This window comes from Oncorhynchus kisutch, linkage group LG2 (assembly GCF_002021735.2).
Source record: "Oncorhynchus kisutch isolate 150728-3 linkage group LG2, Okis_V2, whole genome shotgun sequence".
Classification (NCBI taxonomy): Eukaryota; Metazoa; Chordata; class Actinopteri; order Salmoniformes; family Salmonidae; genus Oncorhynchus; species Oncorhynchus kisutch.
This window is the reverse complement of record NC_034175.2, coordinates 5,218,040-5,241,561: the sequence shown is the minus strand read 5'-3', so window position 1 is coordinate 5,241,561 and position 23,522 is coordinate 5,218,040. Positions and strand designations below refer to the sequence as shown.

The following is a 23,522-nucleotide window of genomic DNA, read 5'->3' as shown; positions in this document are numbered from 1 at the left end:
ATGTTTATTACAGTGTGTCTACAGACAGGTGTGTTATGTTTATTACAGTGTGTCTACAGGCAGGTGTGTTATGTTTATTACAGTGTGTCTACAGACAGGTGTGTTATGTTTATTACAGTGTGTCAACAGACAGGTGTGTTATGTTTATTACAGTGTTTATTACAGTGTGTCAACAGACAGGTGTGTTATGTTTATTACAGTGTGTCAACAGACAGGTGTGTTATGTTTATTACAGTGTGTTATTACAGACAGGTGTGTTATGTTTATTACAGTGTTTATTACAGTGTGTCAACAGACAGGTGTGTTATGTTTATTACAGTGTGTCAACAGACAGGTGTGTTATGTTTATTACAGTGTGTCAACAGACAGGTGTGTTATGTTTATTACAGTGTGTCAACAGACAGGTGTGTTATGTTTATTACAGTGTGTCAACAGACAGGTGTGTTATGTTTATTACAGTGTGTCAACAGACAGGTGTGTTATGTTTATTACAGTGTGTCAACAGGCAGGTGTGTTATGTTTATTACAGTGTGTCAACAGACAGGTGTGTTATGTTTATTACAGTGTGTCAACAGACAGGTGTGTTATGTTTATTACAGTGTGTCAACAGACAGGTGTGTGTTATGTTTATTACAGTGTGTCTACAGGCAGGTGTGTTATGTTTATTACAGTGTGTCTACAGACAGGTGTGTTATGTTTATTACAGTGTGTCTACAGACAGGTGTGTTATGTTTATTACAGTGTGTCTACAGGCAGGTGTGTTATGTTTATTACAGTGTTTATTACAGTGTGTCAACAGGCAGGTGTGTTATGTTTATTACAGTGTGTCTACAGACAGGTGTGTTATGTTTATTACAGTGTGTCTACAGACAGGTGTGTTATGTTTATTACAGTGTGTCTACAGACAGTGTGTTTATTACAGTGTGTCTACAGGCAGGTGTGTTATGTTTATTACAGTGTGTCAACAGACAGGTGTGTTATGTTTATTACAGTGTGTCAACAGACAGGTGTGTTATGTTTATTACAGTGTGTCTACAGGCAGGTGTGTTATGTTTATTACAGTGTGTCTACAGGCAGGTGTGTTATGTTTATTACAGTGTGTCTACAGACAGGTGTGTTTTGTTTATTACAGTGTGTCTACAGGCAGGTGTGTTATGTTTATTACAGTGTGTCTACAGACAGGTGTGTTATGTTTATTACAGTGTGTCAACAGACAGGTGTGTTATGTTTATTACAGTGTGTCTACAGGCAGGTGTGTTATGTTTATTACAGTGTTTATTACAGTGTGTCAACAGGCAGGTGTGTTATGTTTATTACAGTGTGTCTACAGGCAGGTGTGTTATGTTTATTACAGTGTGTCAACAGACAGGTGTGTTATGTTTATTACAGTGTGTCAACAGACAGGTGTGTTATGTTTATTACAGTGTTTATTACAGTGTGTCAACAGGCAGGTGTGTTATGTTTATTACAGTGTGTCTACAGACAGGTGTGTTATGTTTATTACAGTGTGTCTACAGACAGGTGTGTTATGTTTATTACAGTGTGTCTACAGGCAGGTGTGTTTATGTTTATTACAGTGTGTCTACAGGCAGGTGTGTTATGTTTATTACAGTGTGTCAACAGACAGGTGTGTTATGTTTATTACAGTGTGTCAACAGACAGGTGTGTTATGTTTATTACAGTGTGTCTACAGGCAGGTGTGTTTTGTTTATTACAGTGTGTCTACAGCAGGTGTGTTATGTTTATTACAGTGTGTCAACAGGCAGGTGTGTTATGTTTATTACAGTGTGTCTACAGGCAGGTGTGTTATGTTTTTTACAGTGTGTCAACAGACAGGTGTGTTATGTTTATTACAGTGTGTCAACAGACAGGTGTGTTATGTTTATTACAGTGTTTATTACAGTGTGTCAACAGGCAGGTGTGTTATGTTTATTACAGTGTGTCAACAGACAGGTGTGTTATGTTTATTACAGTGTGTCTACAGACAGGTGTGTTATGTTTATTACAGTGTGTCTACAGGCAGGTGTGTTTTGTTTATTACAGTGTGTCTACAGGCAGGTGTGTTATGTTTATTACAGTGTGTCAACAGACAGGTGTGTTATGTTTATTACAGTGTGTCAACAGACAGGTGTGTTATGTTTATTACAGTGTGTCTACAGGCAGGTGTGTTATGTTTATTACAGTGTGTCTACAGGCAGGTGTGTTATGTTTATTACAGTGTGTCTACAGGCAGGTGTGTTTTGTTTATTACAGTGTGTCTACAGGCAGGTGTGTTATGTTTATTACAGTGTGTCTACAGACAGGTGTGTTATGTTTATTACAGTGTGTCAACAGACAGGTGTGTTATGTTTATTACAGTGTTTATTACAGTGTGTCAACAGGCAGGTGTGTTATGTTTATTACAGTGTTTATTATAGTGTGTCAACAGGCAGGTGTGTTATGTTTATTACAGTGTGTCTACAGGCAGGTGTGTTATGTTTTTACAGTGTGTCAACAGACAGGTGTGTTATGTTTATTACAGTGTGTCAACAGACAGGTGTGTTATGTTTATTACAGTGTTTATTACAGTGTGTCAACAGGCAGGTGTGTTATGTTTATTACAGTGTGTCTACAGACAGGTGTGTTATGTTTATTACAGTGTGTCTACAGACAGGTGTGTTATGTTTATTACAGTGTGTCTACAGGCAGGTGTGTTTTGTTTATTACAGTGTGTCTACAGGCAGGTGTGTTATGTTTATTACAGTGTGTCAACAGACAGGTGTGTTATGTTTATTACAGTGTGTCAACAGACAGGTGTGTTATGTTTATTACAGTGTGTCTACAGGCAGGTGTGTTTTGTTTATTACAGTGTGTCTACAGGCAGGTGTGTTATGTTTATTACAGTGTGTCTACAGGCAGGTGTGTTTTGTTTATTACAGTGTGTCTACAGGCAGGTGTGTTATGTTTATTATGTGTGTCTACAGGTAGGTGTGTTATGTTTATTACAGTATTTATTACAGTGTGTCTACAGGCAGGTGTGTTATGTTTATTACAGTGTGTCAACAGAAGGGTGTGTTATGTTTATTACAGTGTGTCTACAGGTAGGTGTGTTATGTTTATTACAGTGTTTATTACAGTGTGTCTACAGACAGGTGTGTTATGTTTATTATGTGTGTCTACAGGTAGGTGTGTTATGTTTATTATACAGTGTTTATTACAGTGTGTCTACAGGCAGGTGTGCTATGTTTATTACAGTGTGTCTACAGACAGGTGTGTTATGTTTATTACAGTGTGTCTACAGACAGGTGTGTTATGTTTATTACAGTGTGTCTACAGGCAGGTGTGTTTTGTTTATTACAGTGTGTCTACAGGCAGGTGTGTTATGTTTATTACAGTGTGTCAACAGACAGGTGTGTTATGTTTATTACAGTGTTTCTTACAGTGTGTCAACAGGCAGGTGTGTTATGTTTATTACAGTGTTTATTATAGTGTGTCAACAGGAGGTGTGTTATGTTTTTACATGTGTCTACAGACAGGTGTGTTATGTTTTTTACAGTGTGTCAACAGACAGGTGTGTTATGTTTATTATGTGTGGTCAACAGACAGGTGGTTATGTTTATTACAGTGTTATTAAGTGTGTCAACAGGCAGGTGTGTTATGTTTATTACAGTGTGTCCAGACAGGTGTGTTATGTTTATTACAGTGTGTCCTACAGACAGGTGTTATGTTTATTACAGTGTGTCTACAGACAGGTGTGTTTTGTTTTATTACAGTGTTCTACAGCAGTGTGTTATGTTTATTACAGTGTGTCAACAACAGGTGTGTTATGTTTATTACAGTGTGTCAACAACAGGTGTGTTATGTTTATTATCAGGTGTCTACAGGCAGGTGTATTTTGTTTTATAGTGTGTCAACAGGCAGGTGTGTTATGTTTATTACAGTGTGTCTACAGACAGGTGTGTTTGTTTATTACAGTGTGTCTACAGGCAGGTGTGTTATGTTTATTATGTGTGTCTACACAGGTAGGTGTGTTATGTTTATTAACAGTGTTTATTACAGTGTGTCTACAGGCAGGTGTGTTATGTTTATTACAGTGTGTCAACAGAGGGTGTTTTATGTTTTTACAGTGTGTCTACAGGTAGTGTGTTATGTTTATTACAGTGTTTTATTACAGTGTGTCTACAGACAGGTGTGTTATGTTTATTAGTGTGTCTACAGGTAGGTGTGTGGATTTATTATACAGTGTTTATTACGTGTGTCTACAGGCAGGTGTGTTATGTTTATTACAGTGTGTCTACAGACAGGTGTTTTATGTTTATTACAGTGTCTACAGACAGGTGTGTTATGTTTATTACAGTGTGTCTACAGGCAGGTGTGTTTGTTTATTACAGTGTGTCTACAGGCAGGTGTGTTTATGTTTATTACAGTGTGTCTACAGACAGTGTGTTATGTTATATTACAGTGTGTCAACAGACAGGTGTGTTATGTTTATTACAGTGTGTCTACAGGCAGGTGTGTTGTTTGTTTATTACAGTGTGTCTACAGGCAGGTGTGTTATGTTTATTACAGTGTGTTTCTACAGGCAGGTGTGTTTTGTTTATTACAGTGTGTCTACAGACAGTGTGTTATTGTTATATGTTGTCAACAGTAGGTGTGTTATGTTTATTACAGTGTTTATTACAGTGTGTCTACAGCAGGTGTGTTATGTTTATTACAGTGTGTCAACAGACAGGTGTGTTATGTTTTATTACAGTGTGTCTACAGACAGGTGTGTTATGTTTATTACAGTGTGTCTACAGGCAGGTGTGTTTTGTTTATTACAGTGTGTCTACAGGCAGTGTGTTATGTTTATTATGTGTGTCTACAGACAGTTGTGTTGTATGTTTATTAAGTGGTTTATTACAGTGTGTCTACAGACAGGTGTGTTATGTTTATTACAGTGTGTCTACAGGCAGGTGTGTTATGTTTATTACAGTGTTTATTACATTGTGTCAACAGCAAGGTGTGTTATGTTTATACAGTGTGTCAACAGACAGGTGTGTTATGTTTATTACAGTGTGTCTACAGACAGGTGTGTTATGTTTATTACAGTGTGTCAACAGACAGGTGTGTTATGTTTATTACAGTGTTATTACAGTGTGTCAACAGCAGGTTGTTATGTTTATTACAGTGTGTCTACTACAGGTGTGTTATGTTTATTACAGTGTGTCTACAGACAGGTGTGTTATTTTTATTACAGTGTGTCTACAGGCAGGTGTGTTTTGTTTATTACAGTGTGTCTACAGGCAGGTGTGTTATGTTTATTACAGTGTGTCAACAGACAGGTGTGTTATGTTTATTACAGTGTGTGTCAACAGACAGGTGTGTTATGTTTATTACAGTGTGTCTACAGGCAGGTGTGTTTTGTTTTATTACAGTGTGTCACAGCAGTGTGTTATGTTTATTACAGTGTGTCTACAGGCAGTGTGTTTTGTTTATTACAGTGTGTCTACAGGCAGGTGTGTTATGTTTTATATGTGTGTCTACAGGTAGGTGTGTTATGTTTATTACCAGTGTTTATTACAGTGTGTCTACAGGCAGGTGTGTTATGTTTATATACAGTGTGTCAACAGAAGGTGTGTTATGTTTATTACAGTGTGTCTACAGGTAGGTGTGTTATGTTTATTACAGTGTTTTTACAGTGTGTCTACAGACAGGTGTGTTATGTTTTTACAGTGTGTCTACAGGTATGGTGTTATGTTTATTATACAGTGTTTATTACAGTGTGTCTACAGCAGGTGTGTTATGTTTATTACAGTGTGTCTACAGACAGGTGTGTTATGTTTATTACAGTGTGTACAGACAGGTGTGTTATGTTTATTACATGTGTCTACAGGCAGGTGTGTTTTGTTTATTACAGTGTGTCTACAGACAGGTGTGTTATGTTTATTACAGTGTGTCAACAGACAGGTGTGTTATGTTTATTACAGTGTGTCAACAGACAGTGTGTGTTATGTTTATTACAGTGTGTCTACAGGCAGGTGTGTTTTTGTTTATTACAGTGTGTCTACAGGCAGGTGTTTATGTTTATTACAGTGTGTCTACAGCAGGTGTGTTTTGTTTATTACAGTGTGTCTACGGCAGGTGTGTTATGTTTATTACGTGTGTCTACAGGTAGGTGTGTTATGTTTATTACAGTGTTTATTACAGTGTGTCTACAGGCAGGTGTGTTATGTTTATTACAGTGTGTCACAGACAGTGTGTTATGTTTATTACAGTGTGTCAACAGACAGGTGTGTTATGTTTATTACAGTGTGTCTACAGGCAGGTGTGTTTTGTTTTATTACAGTGTGTCTACAGGCAGGTGTGTTGTTTATTATGTTGTCTACAGGTAGGTGTGTTATGTTTATTACAGTGTTTATTTACAGTGTGTCTACAGACAGTGTGTTATGTTTATTATGTGTGTCTACAGGTAGGTGTGTTATGTTTATTACAGGTTTATTACATTGTGTCTACAGCAGGTGTGTTATGTTTATTACAGTGTGTCAACAGACAGGTGTGTTATGTTTATTACAGTGTGTCTACAGACAGGTGTGTTATGTTTATTACAGTGTGTCTACAGACAGGTGTGTTATGTTTATTACAGTGTGTCACCACAGGTGTGTTATGTTTATTACAGTGTGTCAACAGACAGGTGGTTATGTTTATTACAGTGTGTCTACAGGCAGTTGTGTTATGTTTATTACAGTGTTCTACAGGCAGGTGTGTTATTGTTATTACAGTGTTTCTGTCTACAGGCAGGTTTATGTTTATTACAGTGTGTCAACAGACAGGTGTGTTATGTTTATTACAGTGTTTATTACAGTGTGTCAACAACAGCAGGTGTGTTATGTTTATTACAGTGTGTCAACAGACAGTGTGTTATGTTTATTAGAGTTTTTATTACAGTGTGTTTTACAGCAGGTGTGTTATGTTTATTACGTGTTTATTACAGTGTGTCAACAGCAGGTGTGTTATGTTTATTACAGTGTGTCACACAGGCAGGTGTGTTATGTTTATTATGTGTGTCTACAGACAGGTGTGTTATGTTTATTACAGTGTGTCTACAGACAGTGTGGTTATGTTGTTATTACAGTGTGTCAACAGACAGGTGTGTTATGTTTATTACAGTGTGTCAACAGACAGGTGTGTTATGTTATATTACAGTGTGTCGACAGGCAGGTGTGTTATGTTTATTACAGTGTGTCACACAGACAGGTGTGTTATGTTTATTACAGTGTGTCAACAGACAGGTGTGTTATGTTTATTACAGTGTGTCAACAGACAGGTGTTTATGTTTATTACAGTGTGTCAACAGGCAATGTGTTATTTTTATTACAGTGTGTCACAGACAGGTGTGTTATGTTTATTACAGTGTTTATTACATGTGTCTACAGACAGGTGTGTTATGTTTTATTACAGTGTGTCAACAGAAGGTGTGTTATGTTTATTACAGTGTGTCTACAGGTAGGTGTGTTATGTTTATTACAGTGTTTATTACAGTGTGTGTACAGACAGGTGTGTTATGTTTATTATGTGTGTCTACAGGTAGGTGTGTTATGTTTATTATACAGTGTTTATTACAGTGTGTCTACAGGCATGTTGTTATGTTTATTACAGTGTGTCAACAGACAGGTGTGTTATGTTTATTACAGTGTGTCTACAGACAGGTGTGTTATGTTTATTACAGTGTGTCTACAGACAGGTGTGTTATGTTTATTACAGTGTGTCAACAGACAGGTGTGTTATGTTTATTACAGTGTGTCTACAGACAGGTGTGTTATGTTTATTACAGTGTGTCTACAGACAGGTGTGTTATGTTTATTACAGTGTGTCAACACAGGTGTGTTATGTTTATTACAGTGTGTCTACAGGCAGTGTGTTATGTTTATTACAGTGTTTCTACAGGCAGGTGTGTTTATGTTTATTACGTGTTTCTACAGACAGGTGTGTTATTTTATTACAGTGTGTCAACAGACAGGTGTGTTATGTTTATTACAGTGTTTATTACAGTGTGTCAACAGACAGGTGTGTTATGTTTATTACAGTGTGTCAACAGACAGTGTGTTATGTTTATTACAGTGTTTATTACAGTGTGTTTACAGGCAGGTGTGTTATGTTTATTACAGTGTTTATTACAGTGTGTCAACAGACAGGTGTGTTTTATGTTTATTACAGTGTGTCACAGGCAGGTGTGTTATGTTTATTATGTGTGTCTACAGACAGGTGTGTTATGTTTATTACAGTGTGTCTACAGACAGGTGTGTTATGTTTATTACAGTGTGTCAACAGACAGGTGTTGTTATGTTTATTACAGTGTGTCAACAGACAGGTGTGTTATGTTTATTACAGTGTGTCAACAGACAGTGTGTTATGTTTATTACAGTGTGTCAACAGACAGGTGTGTTATGTTTATTACAGTGTGTCTACAGCAGGTGTGTTATGTTTTATTACAGTGTGTCAACAGACAGGTGTGTTATGTTTATTACAGTGTGTCACAGGCAAATGTGTTATTTGTATTACAGTGTGTCTACAGACAGTGTGTTTATTTTTATTACAGTGTTTATTACAGGTGTCACAGACAGGTGTGTTATGTTTATTACAGTGTGTCAACAGACAGGTGTGTTATGTTTATTAGAGTTTTTATTACAGTGGTGTTTACAGGCAGGTGTGTTATGTTTATTACAGTGTTTATTACAGTGTGTCAACAGACAGGTGTGTTTATGTTTTTTACAGTGTGTCAACGGCAGGTGTGTTATTATGTTTATTCAGTGTGTCTACAGACAGGTGTGTTATGTTTATTACAGTGTGTCTACAGACAGGTGTGTTATGTTTATTACAGTGTGTCAACAGACAGGTGTTTATGTTTATTACAGTGTGTCAACAGACAGGTGTGTTATGTTTATTACAGTGTGTCAACAGGACAGGTGTGTTATGTTTATTACAGTGTGTCAACAGACAGGTGTGTTATGTTTATTACAGTGTGTCAACAGGCAGGTGTGTTATGTTTATTACAGTGTGTCAACAGACAGGTGTGTTTATGTTTATTACAGTGTGTCAACAGGCAGGTGTGTTATTTTTATTACAGTGTGTCTACAGGCGGTGTTTATTTTAGTACAGTGTTATTACAGTGGTCTACAGACAGGTGTGTTATGTTATTATACAGTGTGTCAACAGAAGGGTGTGTTATGTTTATTACAGTGTGTCTACAGGTAGGTGTGTTATGTTTATTACAGTGTTTATTACAGTGTGTGTACAGACAGTGTGTTATGTTTATTATGTGTGTCAACAGGCAGGTGTGTTATGTTTATTACAGTGTTTATTACAGTGTGTCTACAGGCATGTGTGTTATGTTTATTACAGTGTGTCAACAGACAGGTGTGTTATGTTTATTACACAGTGTGTCTACAGACAGGTGTGTTATGTTTATTACAGTGTGTCTACAGACAGGTGTGTTATGTTTATTACAGTGTGTCAACAGACAGGTGTGTTATGTTTATTACAGTGTGTCTACAGACAGGTGTGTTATGTTTATTACAGTGTGTCTACAGACAGGTGTGTTATGTTTATTACAGTGTGTCAACAGACAGGTGTGTTATTTTTTATTACAGTGTGTCTACAGGCAGGTGTGTTATGTTTATACAGTGTGTCTACAGGCAGGTGTGTTATGTTTATTACAGTGTTTCTACAGACAGGTGTGTTATTTTTATTACGTGTGTCAACAGACAGGTGTGTTATGTTTATTACAGTGTTTATTACAGTGTGTCAACAGACAGGTGTGTTATGTTTATTACAGTGTGTCACAGACAGGTGTGTTTATGTTTATTTACAGTGTTTATTACAGGTGTGTTTACAGGCAGGTGTGTTATTTTTATTACAGTGTTATACAATGTGTCAACAGACAGGTGTGTTATGTTTATTACAGTGTGTAACAGGCAGGTGTGTTATGTTTATTATGTGTGTCTACAGACAGGTGTGTTATGTTTATTACAGTGTGTCTACAGACAGGTGTGTTATGTTTATTACAGTGTGTCAACAGACAGGTGTGTTATGTTTATTACAGTGTGTCAACAGACAGGTGTGTTATGTTTATTACAGTGTGTCAACAGACAGGTGTGTTATGTTTATTACAGTGTGTCTACAGACAGGTGTGTTTTGTTTATTACAGTGTGTCTACAGACAGGTGTGTTATGTTTTATTACAGTGTGTCAACAGACAGTGTGTATGTTTATTACAGTGTGTCTACAGGCAGGTGTGTTATGTTTTTACAGTGTTGTCTACAGACAGGTGTGTTATGTTTATTACAGTGTTTATTACAGTGTGTCTACAGGCAGGTGTGTTTGTTTATTACAGTGTGTCAACAGAAGGGTGTGTTTGTTTATTACAGTGTGTCAACAGGTAGGTGTGTTATGTTTTTATTACAGTGTTTATTACAGTGTGTCTACCGACAGGTGTGTTATGTTTATTACAGTGTGTCTACAGTAGGTTGTATGTTTTATTTATTACAGTGTTTATTACAGTGTGTCAACAGACAGGTGTGTTATGTTTATATACAGTGTGTCAACAGACAGGTGTGTTATGTTTATTACAGTGTGTCTAGACAGGTGTGTTATGTTTATATTACAGTGTGTCTACAGACAGGTGTGTTTTGTTTATATTACAGTGTGTCAACAGGCAGGTGTGTTATGTTTATTACAGTGTGTCTACAGACAGGTGTGTTATGTTTATTACAGTGTGTCACAGACAGGTGTGTTATGTTTATTACAGTGTGTCAACAGACAGGTGTGTTTATGTTTATTACAGTGTGTCTACAGGCAGGTGTGTTATGTTTATTACAGTGTGTCTACAGGCAGTGTGTTATGTTTATTACAGTGTTTCTACAGACAGGTGTGTTATGTTTATTACAGTGTGTCAACAGACAGGTGTGTTATGTTTATTACAGTGTTTATTACAGTGTGTCAACAGACAGGTGTGTTATGTTTATTACAGTGTGTCAACAGACAGGTGTGTTATGTTTATTACAGTGTTTATTACAGTGTGTTTACAGGCAGGTGTGTTATGTTTATGACAGTGTTTATTACAGTGTGTCAACAGACAGGTGTGTTATGTTTATTACAGTGTGTCAACAGGCAGGTGCGTTATGTTTATTATGTGTGTCTACAGACAGGTGTGTTATATTTATTACAGTGTGTCTACAGACAGGTGTGTTATGTTTATTACAGTGTGTCAACAGACAGGTGTTTTATGTTTATTACAGTGTGTCAACAGACAGGTGTGTTATGTTTATTACAGTGTGTCAAAAGACAGGTGTGTTATGTTTATTACAGTGTGTCTACAGACAGGTGTGTTATGTTTATTACAGTGTGTGTACAGACAGGTGTGTTATGTTTATTACAGTGTGTCAACAGACAGGTGTGTTATGTTTATTACAGTGTGTCTACAGGCAGGTGTGTTATGTTTATTACAGTGTTTCTACAGGCAGGTGTGTTATGTTTATTACAGTGTTTCTACAGACAGGTGTGTTATGTTTATTACAGTGTGTCAACAGACAGGTGTGTTATGTTTATTACAGTGTTTATTACAGTGTGTCAACAGACAGGTGTGTTATGTTTATTACAGTGTTTATTACAGTGTGTCAACAGACAGGTGTGTTATGTTTATTACAGTGTGTCAACAGACAGGTGTGTTATGTTTATTACAGTGTTTATTACAGTGTGTTTACAGGCAGGTGTGTTATGTTTATTACAGTGTTTATTACAGTGTGTCAACAGACAGGTGTGTTATGTTTATTACAGTGTGTCAACAGACAGGTGTTTTATGTTTATTACAGTGTGTCAACAGACAGGTGTGTTATGTATATTACAGTGTGTCAACAGGCAGGTGTGTTATGTTTATTACAGTGTGTCAACAGACAGGTGTGTTATGTTTATTACAGTGTGTCAACAGGCAGGTGTGTTATGTTTATTACAGTGTGTCAACAGACAGGTGTGTTATGTTTATTACAGTGTGTCAACAGACAGGTGTGTTATGTTTATTACAGTGTTTATTACAGTGTGTTTACAGGCAGGTGTGTTATGTTTATTACAGTGTTTATTACAGTGTGTCAACAGACAGGTGTGTTATGTTTATTACAGTGTGTCAACAGGCAGGTGCGTTATGTTTATTATGTGTGTCTACAGACAGGTGTGTTATGTTTATTACAGTGTGTCTACAGACAGGTGTGTTATGTTTATTACAGTGTGTCAACAGACAGGTGTTTTATGTTTATTACAGTGTGTCAACAGACAGGTGTGTTATGTTTATTACAGTGTGTCAAAAGACAGGTGTGTTATATTTATTACAGTGTGTCTACAGACAGGTGTGTTATGTTTATTACAGTGTGTGTACAGACAGGTGTGTTATGTTTATTACAGTGTGTCAACAGACAGGTGTGTTATGTTTATTACAGTGTGTCTACAGGCAGGTGTGTTATGTTTATTACAGTGTTTCTACAGGCAGGTGTGTTATGTTTATTACAGTGTTTCTACAGACAGGTGTGTTATGTTTATTACAGTGTGTCAACAGACAGGTGTGTTATGTTTATTACAGTGTTTATTACAGTGTGTCAACAGACAGGTGTGTTATGTTTATTACAGTGTTTATTACAGTGTGTCAACAGACAGGTGTGTTATGTTTATTACAGTGTGTCAACAGACAGGTGTGTTATGTTTATTACAGTGTTTATTACAGTGTGTTTACAGGCAGGTGTGTTATGTTTATTACAGTGTTTATTACAGTGTGTCAACAGACAGGTGTTTTATGTTTATTATAGTGTGTCAACAGACAGGTGTGTTATGTATATTACAGTGTGTCAACAGGCAGGTGTGTTATGTTTATTACAGTGTGTCAACAGACAGGTGTGTTATGTTTATTACAGTGTGTCAACAGGCAGGTGTGTTATGTTTATTACAGTGTGTCAACAGACAGGTGTGTTATGTTTATTACAGTGTGTCAACAGGCAGGTGTGTTATGTTTATTACAGTGTGTCTACAGACAGGTGTGTTATGTTTATTACAGTGTTTATTACAGTGTGTCTACAGACAGGTGTGTTATGTTTATTACAGTGTGTCAACAGAAGGGTGTGTTATGTTTATTACAGTGTGTCTACAGACAGGTGTGTTATGTTTATTACAGTGTGTCTACAGACAGATGTGTTATGTTTATTAGAGTTTTTATTACAGTGTGTTTACAGGCGGTGTGTTATGTTTATTACAGTGTTTATTACAATGTGTCAACAGAAAGGTGTGTTATGTTTATTACAGTGTGTCAACAGGCAGGTGTGTTATGTTTATTATGTGTGTCTACAGACAGGTGTGTTATGTTTATTACAGTGTGTCTACAGACAGGTGTGTTATGTTTATTACAGTGTGTCAACAGACAGGTGTGTTATGTTTATTACAGTGTGTCAACAGACAGGTGTGTTATGTATATTACAGTGTGTCGACAGGCAGGTGTGTTATGTTTATTACAGTGTGTCAACAGACAGGTGTGTTATGTTTATTACAGTGTGTCAACAGGCAGGTGTGTTATGTTTATTACAGTGTGTCAACAGACAGGTGTGTTATGTTTATTACAGTGTGTCAACAGGCAAATGTGTTATTTTTATTACAGTGTGTCCACAGACAGGTGTGTTATGTTTATTACAGTGTTTATTACAGTGTGTCTACAGACAGGTGTGTTATGTTTATTACAGTGTGTCAACAGAAGGGTGTGTTATGTTTATTACAGTGTGTCTACAGGTAGGTGTGTTATGTTTATTACAGTGTTTATTACAGTGTGTCTACAGACAGGTGTGTTATGTTTATTATGTGTGTCTACAGGTAGGTGTGTTATGTTTATTATACAGTGTTTATTACAGTGTGTCTACAGGCATGTGTGTTATGTTTATTACAGTGTGTCAACAGACAGGTGTGTTATGTTTATTACAGTGTGTCTACAGACAGGTGTGTTATGTTTATTACAGTGTGTCTACAGACAGGTGTGTTATGTTTATTACAGTGTGTCAACAGACAGGTGTGTTATGTTTATTACAGTGTGTCTACAGACAGGTGTGTTATGTTTATTACAGTGTGTCTACAGACAGGTGTGTTATGTTTATACAGTTGTGTCAACAGACAGGTGTGTTATGTTTATTACAGTGTGTCTACAGGCAGGTGTGTTATGTTTATTACAGTGTTTCTACAGGCAGGTGTGTTATGTTTATTACAGTGTTTCTACAGACAGGTGTGTTATGTTTATTACAGTGTGTCAACAGACAGGTGTGTTATGTTTATTACAGTGTTATTACAGTGTGTCAACAGACAGGTGTGTTATGTTTATTACAGTGTGTCAACAGACAGGTGTGTTATGTTTATTACAGTGTTTATTACAGTGTGTTTACAGGCAGGTGTGTTATGTTTATTACAGTGTTGATTACAGTGTGTCAACAGACAGGTGTGTTATGTTTATTACAGTGTGTCAACAGGCAGGTGCCGTTATGTTTATATGTGTGTCTACAGACAGGTGTGTTATGTTTATTACAGTGTGTCTACAGACAGGTGTGTTATGTTTATTACAGTGTGTCAACAGACAGGTGTTTTATGTTTATTACAGTGTGTCAACAGACAGGTGTGTATGTTTATTACAGTGTGTCAAAAGACAGGTGTGTTATGTTTATTACAGTGTGTCTACAGACAGGGTGTGTTATGTTTATTACAGTGTGTGTACAGACAGGTGTGTTATGTTTATTACAGTGTGTCAACAGACAGGTGTGTTATGTTTATTACAGTGTGTCTACAGGCAGTGTGTTATGTTTATTACAGTTTTCTACAGGCAGGTGTGTTATGTTTATTACAGTGTTTCTACAGACAGGTGTGTTATGTTTATTACAGTGTGTCAACAGACAGGTGTGTTATGTTTATTACAGTGTTTATTACAGTGTGTCAACAGACAGGTGTGTTATGTTTATTACAGTGTTTATTACAGTGTGTCAACAGACAGGTGTGTTATGTTTATTACAGTGTGTCAACAGACAGGTGTGTTATGTTTATTACAGTGTTTATTACAGTGTGTTTACAGGCAGGTGTGTTATGTTTATTACAGTGTTATTACAGTGTGTCAACAGACAGGTGTGTTATGTTTATTACAGTGTGTCAACAGACAGGTGTTTTATGTTTATTACAGTGTGTCAACAGACAGGTGTGTTATGTATATTACAGTGTGTCAACAGGCAGGGTGTGTTATGTTTATTACAGTGTGTCAACAGACAGGTTGTGTTATGTTTATTACAGTGTGTCAACAGGCAGGTGTGTTATGTTTATTACAGTGTGTCAACAGACAGGTGTGTTATGTTTATTACAGTGTGTCAACAGGCAGGTGTGTTATGTTTATTACAGTGTGTCTACAGACAGGTGTGTTATGTTTATTACAGTGTTTATTACAGTGTGTCTACAGACAGGTGTTTTATGTTATTACAGTGTGTCAACAGAAGGGTGTGTTATGTTTATTACAGTGTGTCTACAGACAGGTGTGTTATGTTTATTACAGTGTGTCTAGAGGCAGGTGTGTTATGTTGATTACAGTGTTTATTACAGTGTGTCAACAGGCAGGTGTGTTATGTTTATTACAGTGTGTCAACAGACAGGTGTGTTATGTTTATTACAGTGAGTCTACAGGCAGGTGTGTTATGTTTTATTACAGTGTGTCAACAGGCAGGTGTGTTATGTTTCTTACAGTGTGTCAACAGGCAGGTGTGTTATTTTTTTACAGTGTGTCAACAGACAGGTGTGTGATGTTTATTACAGTGTTTATTATAGTGTGTCAACAGACAGGTGTGTTATGTTTATTACAGTGTGTCTACAGGCAGGTGTGTTATGTTTATTACAGTGAGTCTACAGGCAGGTGTGTTATGTTTATTACAATGTTTATTACAGTGAGTCTACAGGCCGGTGTGTTATGTTTATTACACTGTTTATTACAGTGTGTCAACAGACAGGTGTGTTATGTTTATTACAGTGTGTCTACAGGCAGGTGTGTTATGTTTATTACTGTGTTTCTACAGGCAGGTGTGTTATGTTTATTGCAGTGTGTCAACAGGCAGGTGTGTTCAGTTTATTACAGTGTGTCAACAGACAGGTGTGTTATGTTTATTACAGTGTGTCAACAGACAGGTGTGTTATGTTTATTACAGTGTGTCTACAGGCAGGTGTGTTTTGTTTATTACAGTGTGTCTACAGGCAGGTGTGTTATGTTTATTACAGTGTGTCTACAGGCAGGTGTGTTTTGTTTATTACAGTGTGTCTACAGGCAGGTGTGTTATGTTTATTATGTGTGTCTACAGGTAGGTGTGTTATGTTTATTACAGTGTGTCAACAGACAGGTGTGTTATGTTTATTACAGTGTTTATTACAGTGTGTCAACAGGCAGGTGTGTTATGTTTATTACAGTGTTTATTATAGTGTGTCAACAGGCAGGTGTGTTATGTTTATTACAGTATGTCTACAGGCAGGTGTGTTATGTTTTTTACAGTGTGTCAACAGACAGGTGTGTTATGTTTATTACAGTGTGTCAACAGACAGGTGTGTTATGTTTATTACAGTGTTTATTACAGTGTGTCAACAGGCAGGTGTGTTATGTTATTACAGTGTGTCTACAGACAGGTGTGTTATGTTTATTACAGTGTGTCTACAGACAGGTGTGTTATGTTCATTACAGTGTGTCTACAGGCAGGTGTGTTTTGTTTATTACAGTGTGTCTACAGGCAGGTGTGTTATGTTTATTACAGTGTGTCAACAGACAGGTGTGTTATGTTTATTACAGTGTGTCAACAGACAGGTGTGTTATGTTTATTACAGTGTGTCTACAGGCAGGTGTGTTTTGTTTATTACAGTGTGTCTACAGGCAGGTGTGTTATGTTTATTACAGTGTGTCTACAGGCAGGTGTGTTTTGTTTATTACAGTGTGTCTACAGGCAGGTGTGTTATGTTTATTATGTGTGTCTACAGGTAGGTGTGTTATGTTTATTATAGTGTTTATTACAGTGTGTCTACAGACAGGTGTGTTATGTTTATTATGTGTGTCTACAGGTAGGTGTGTTATGTTTATTACAGTGTTTATTACATTGTGTCTACAGGCAGGTGTGTTATGTTTATTACAGTGTGTCAACAGACAGGTGTGTTATGTTTATTACAGTGTGTCTACAGACAGGTGTGTTATGTTTATTACAGTGTGTCTACAGACAGGTGTGTTATGTTTATTACAGTGTGTCAACAGACAGGTGTGTTATGTTTATTACAGTGTGTCAACAGACAGGTGTGTTATGTTTATTACAGTGTGTCTACAGGCAGTTGTGTTATGTCTATTACAGTGTTTCTACAGGCAGGTGTGTTATGTTTATTACAGTGTTTCTACAGACAGGTGTGTTATGTTTATTACAGTGTGTCAACAGACAGGTGTGTTATGTTCATTACAGTGTTTATTACAGTGTGTCAACAGACAGGTGTGTTATGTTTATTACAGTGTGTCAACAGACAGGTGTGTTATGTTTATTAGAGTTTTTATTACAGTGTGTTTACAGGCAGGTGTGTTATGTTTATTACAGTGTTTATTACAATGTGTCAACAGACAGGTGTGTTATGTTTATTACAGTGTGTCAACAGGCAGGTGTGTTATGTTTATTATGTGTGTCTACAGACAGGTGTGTTATGTTTATTACAGTGTGTCTACAGACAGGTGTGTTATGTTTATTACAGTGTGTCAACAGACAAGTGTGTTATGTTTATTACAGTGTGTCAACAGACAGGTGTGTTATGTATATTACAGTGTGTCAACAGGCAGGTGTGTTATGTTTATTACAGTGTGTCAACAGGCAGGTGTGTTATGTTTATTACAGTGTGTTAACAGACAGGTGTGTTATGTTTATTACAGTGTGTCAACAGGCAAATGTGTTATTTTTCTTACAGTGTGTCTACAGACAGGTGTGTTATGTTTATTACAGTGTTTATTACAGTGTGTCTACAGACAGGTGTGTTATGTTTATTACAGTGTGTCAACAGAAGGGTGTGTTATGTTTATTACAGTGTGTCTACAGACAGGTGTGTTATGTTTATTACAGTGTGTCTACAGGCAGGTGTGTTATGTTGATTACAGTGTTTATTACAGTGTGTCAACAGGCAGGTGTGTTATGTTTATTACAGTGTGTCAACAGACAGGTGTGTTATGTTTATTACAGTGTGTCAACAGGCAGGTGTGTTATGTTTATTACAGTGTGTCAACAGGCAGGTGTGTTATGTTTATTACAGTGTGTCTACAGACAGGTGTGTTATGTTTATTACAGTGTGTCTACAGGCAGGTGTGTTTTGTTTATTACAGTGTGTCTACAGGCAGGTGTGTTATGTTTATTATGTGTGTCTACAGGTAGGTGTGTTATGTTTATTACAGTGTTTATTACAGTGTGTCTACAGACAGGTGTGTTATGTTATTATGTGTGTCTACAGGTAGGTGTGTTATGTTTATTATACAGTGTTTATTACAGTGTGTCTACAGGCAGGTGTGTTATGTTTATTACAGTGTGTCAACAGACAGGTGTGTTATGTTTATTACAGTGTGTCTACAGACAGGTGTGTTATGTTTATTACAGTGTGTCTACAGACAGGTGTGTTATGTTTATTACAGTGTGTCAACAGACAGGTGTGTTATGTTTATTACAGTGTGTCTACAGGCAGTTGTGTTATGTTTATTACAGTGTTTCTACAGGCAGGTGTGTTATGTTTATTACAGTGTTTCTACAGACAGGTGTGTTATGTTTATTACAGTGTGTCAACAGACAGGTGTGTTATGTTTATTACAGTGTTTATTACAGTGTGTCAACAGACAGGTGTGTTATGTTTATTACAGTGTGTCAACAGACAGGTGTGTTATGTTTATTACAGTGTTTATTACAGTGTGTTTACAGGCAGGTGTGTTATGTTTATTACAGTGTTTATTACAGTGTGTCAACAGACAGGTGTGTTATGTTTATTACAGTGTGTCAACAGGCAGGTGTGTTATGTTTATTATGTGTGTCTACAGACAGGTGTGTTATGTTTATTACAGTGTGTCTACAGACAGGTGTGTTATGTTTATTACAGTGTGTCAACAGACAGGTGTTTTATGTTTATTACAGTGTGTCAACAGACAGGTGTGTTATGTATATTACAGTGTGTCAACAGGCAGGTGTGATATGTTTATTACAGTGTGTCAACAGACAGGTGTGTTTTTTTATTACAGTGTGTCAACAGGCAGGTGTGTTATGTTTATTACAGTGTGTCAACAGACAGGTGTGTTATGTTTATTACAGTGTGTCAACAGGCAGGTGTGTTATGTTTATTACAGTGTGTCTACAGACAGGTGTGTTATGTTTATTACAGTGTTTATTACAGTGTGTCTACAGACAGGTGTGTTATGTTTATTACAGTGTGTCAACAGAAGGGTGTGTTATGTTTATTACAGTGTGTCTACAGACAGGTGTGTTATGTTTATTACAGTGTGTCTACAGGCAGGTGTGTTATGTTGATTACAGTGTTTATTACAGTGTGTCAACAGGCAGGTGTGTTATGTTTATTACAGTGTGTCAACAGACAGGTGTATTATGTTTATTACAGTGAGTCTACAGGCAGGTGTGTTATGTTTATCACAGTGTGTCAACAGGCAGGTGTGTTATTTTTTTACAGTGTGTCAACAGACAGGTGTGTGATGTTTATTACAGTGTTTATTATAATGTGTCAACAGACAGGTGTGTTATGTTTATTACAGTGTGTCTACAGGCAGGTGTGTTATGTTTATTACAGTGAGTCTACAGGCAGGTGTGTTATGTTTATTACAATGTTTATTACAGTGAGTCTACTGGCCGGTGTGTTATGTTTATTACAGTGTTTATTACAGTGTGTCAACAGACAGGTGTGTTATGTTTATTACAGTGTGTCTACAGGCAGGTGTGTTATGTTTATTACTGTGTTTCTACAGGCAGGTGTGTTATGTTTATTGCAGTGTGTCAACAGGCAGGTGTGTTCTGTTTATTACAGTGTGTCTACAGGCAGGTGTGTTATGTTTATTACAGTGTGTCTACAGGCAGGTGTAGGTGTGTTTCAGTACCTTTCCGAAGCTGCCTTTGCCCAGCACCATGAGGAAGTTGAAGTCCTGGAGGCAAACCCTGGGCTTGACCGGTCCTGCAGGTAGGGTGGCCAGACAGGGGACTGACGGGGCTGAGGGGGACAGGACAGACACGGGGACAGACACAGACACAGACACAGGGGCAGGCCTCAGGGAGGGGGGGAGAAGGGAGGGGGGAATAGCATCTAGACCACTAGGCTCCTATTGAAGAGAGGAGGGGGGAGGAGGGGAGGGCTTAGTTATAATAAAACTGTCACACACATCCACACAGACACAAACCTGCAATGTATGGATTTTAATGAAGCACTCCTGCACCCTGGTGGCCAAAGTGAGGGAAGTCACACACATTTTGTTTGGTCATACTCCGAGTCTAAATATACCTATATATACCAATAGTTAAATATAATATATGTATTCTATAACTCTAACTACACTACCCATACATAATCCACTGCATGAGAGTATGTCTTACATTTTCGTCAGGGACAGGCATGTTGTAGTACTCTCCCTCATCCTGATCCAGCAGTTTGAACCAGCCGCTAACTGAGTGACGGAATATCTCGCTCACTCCGAACGACAGCGATCCCATGAAGTCATTCCGAGACGTACGATCCCAATCCCACACCTCCACCGACAGACGCCGGTCCCACTGCCGCCCACGCACCGAGCTGGGGAGAGAGAGATGGGAGTGAAAGAGGTTACCGACCAGGTATCCGACCTCCAGTCATCTGCACACCTCAAGACCATGTCAGTCCACTGAGATAAAGCTCCTGGGGCTAACACAAGTCTAGTTCCCTGTGCAGTGTTCCCAGAACTACTGGTACACACACACACACACACACACACACACACACACACACTGTCGTGGAAGATTCAGAATTTGTTGGTAACATATGTAAGATGTTTTATATTCATCAAATGTGTGTAAGTTACTTCTCATCAGAATGGTATTTTTGTATAATACTGTGGCGAGGTTGCAGTTATCTATTCTATGTCAAAACTAAGTTGCATGGGCCGCAGAGAGGGGAGAGGTCAAAGTGTCATCATGTGTAAACATATCTTTTACTCCCTACCTTTCCCAGTGGAGAAAGGAGGGTGGCAGTGTCTGGAATCATTCTATGCTCCCTCTAATGTTGTTTCTATCTTAACCTATAGGCTCATTCTCCTCTCCATGAGTTTGTCCAGGATTGTTTGTATTTAGGGTTGGTTGTATCTAAATGACAATTTGATATATGCCTGTTGATTTGGAGGATTGGTTTATGGTTCTGGGGTTTGGGAAAGGAGACAAAGCTGAACGATGAATTATGTCTATGCTGTCTGACTATGTGTGATCTTTGCTATAAAGGATCCCATTTTGCCGTTGTGGGGGGACTCTCAACTTTTCATTAGAGATACTGAACTGTTGAAAGTCAAAATGCTATAGAGCTGATATAATTAAAGATGGACTTTTATAACTACCTCTGACTTGTGTGTGTGGTTTGCTCCCATGATTTGGTAAATAGAGGAAATTTCCACGACAACACACACACACACACACACACACACACACACACACACACACACACACACACACACACACACACACACACACACACACACACACACACACACACACACACACACACACACACACACACACACACACACACACACACACACACACACTCACAAGGTGAAGCTCTCGTTCCAGACGGGGTTGAGTGTGGAGCGGATAGTCTTGGTCTTCTGTTTGCTCTGGCTCTTGGGGTCAGGGATTAGCTTGAGCTTCACGTAGGGGTCAGACAGACCGTTGGGGTCCATGGGGATCAGGTTACGAGCCTCCCGCACTGAGGGGGGAGAGAGGGGGGTGGAGCGGCAGAGGGAAAGAGTCAGACAATGGATAGCATAGATGGCCATACAGATGCCATATCTTAATTTGAACCAGTTTCTCACAGCAGAAAAATAATCCTGCAGCAACAGGAAATGTGAATATTATGTGGATTATGATGAATGTATATTTTTTAGGAGATGACACAAATTGTATTAGGGCAAATCAAGTCTGAAATGACAAACTTTCTAATCCTTTTTAAACTTGAAAACGCTACAAGTTTGCAATTCCTTCTGTGCATGAAAAATCCTGCTACAACAGCATGATCAATTTAAGATTTGGCATCTGTCGATGCACCACAGAGAGCATGACTTGTGGGAGTGTGTGCCTGTATTCAGCTCCCCCACTCCGCCTAGTGGTCAGTACCTGACAGTGTGAATGGTAGGGTGACAGCAGTGGTGGAAAACGTATCCAATTGTCATACTTGAGTATAAGTAAAGATACTTTAATAGAAAATGACTCAAGTAAAAGTGAAAGTAACCCAGTAAAATACTACTTGAGTAAAAGTCTAAATGTATTTGGTTTAAATATACTTAAGTATCATAAGTAAAAGTATAAATAATTTCAAATTCCTTATATTAAGCAAACCATATGGCACCATTTTCATATAGATATATTTTTATGGATAGCCAGGGGCAGACTCCAACATTTAGACATCATTTACAAACGAAGCATGTGTTTTTAATGAGTCCACCAGATCAGAGGCAGTAGGGATGTAGGGATGACCAGTGTTTAGTGTTCTGTTGATAAGTACATGAATTGGACCATTTTCCTGTCCTGTTCAAAATGTAATCAATACTTTGGGGTGTCAGGGAAAAGGTATGGACTAAAAATAGTACATGATTTTCTTTAGGAATGTAGTGAAGTAAAAGTCAAAGTTGTCAAAATTATATATAGTAAAGTACAGATTATGACTTAAGTAGGACTTTAAAGTATGTTTACTTAGTACTTTACACCACCGGGTGACAGAGACATGTAAACCCTGTCTCTATCCGTGGTTAACTCTTCTAAACACTTAGTACTTTACACCACCGGGTGACAGAGCCATGTAAACCCTGTCTCTATCAGTGGTTAACTCTTCTAAACCCTTAGTACTTTACACCACCGGGTGACAGAGCCATGTAAACCCTGTCTCTATCAGTGGTTAACTCTTCTAAACCCTTAGTACTTTACACCACCGGGTGACAGAGCCATGTAAACCCTGTCTCTATCAGTGGTTAACTCTTCTAAACCCTTAGTACTTTACACCACCGGGTGACAGAGCCATGTAAACCCTGTCTCTATCAGTGGTTAACTCTTCTAAACCCTTAGTACTTTACACCACCGGGTGACAGAGCCATGTAAACCCTGTCTCTATCAGTGGTTAACTCTTCTAAACCCTTAGTACTTTACACCACCGGGTGACAGAGCCATGTAAACCCTGTCTCTATCAGTGGTGAGGGACAACTCTTCTAAACCCTTAGTTGTGACCTGTGATGAAGATGTCCTCGTT

At 37.8% G+C, this 23,522-nt stretch overlaps 1 protein-coding gene across 1 annotated transcript in view; it reads right to left on the bottom strand.

The window, feature by feature from the left end:
• LOC109886787 (protein kinase C beta type) overlaps positions 1 to 23,522 on the bottom strand; it is a 77,974-nt gene that overhangs the window by 44,889 nt on the left and 9,563 nt on the right. Inside the window, exons 6-9 of the mRNA XM_031785595.1 lie at positions 23,501 to 23,522; positions 21,833 to 21,989; positions 20,636 to 20,831; positions 20,146 to 20,364 (exon numbers count right to left, since the gene is read on the bottom strand). The exon at positions 23,501 to 23,522 is cut by the window's right edge and continues 107 nt beyond it. Of these exons, the coding sequence (XP_031641455.1) occupies positions 20,146 to 20,364; positions 20,636 to 20,831; positions 21,833 to 21,989; positions 23,501 to 23,522 (594 nt within the window). The remainder of the gene's footprint in view (positions 1 to 20,145; positions 20,365 to 20,635; positions 20,832 to 21,832; positions 21,990 to 23,500) is intronic.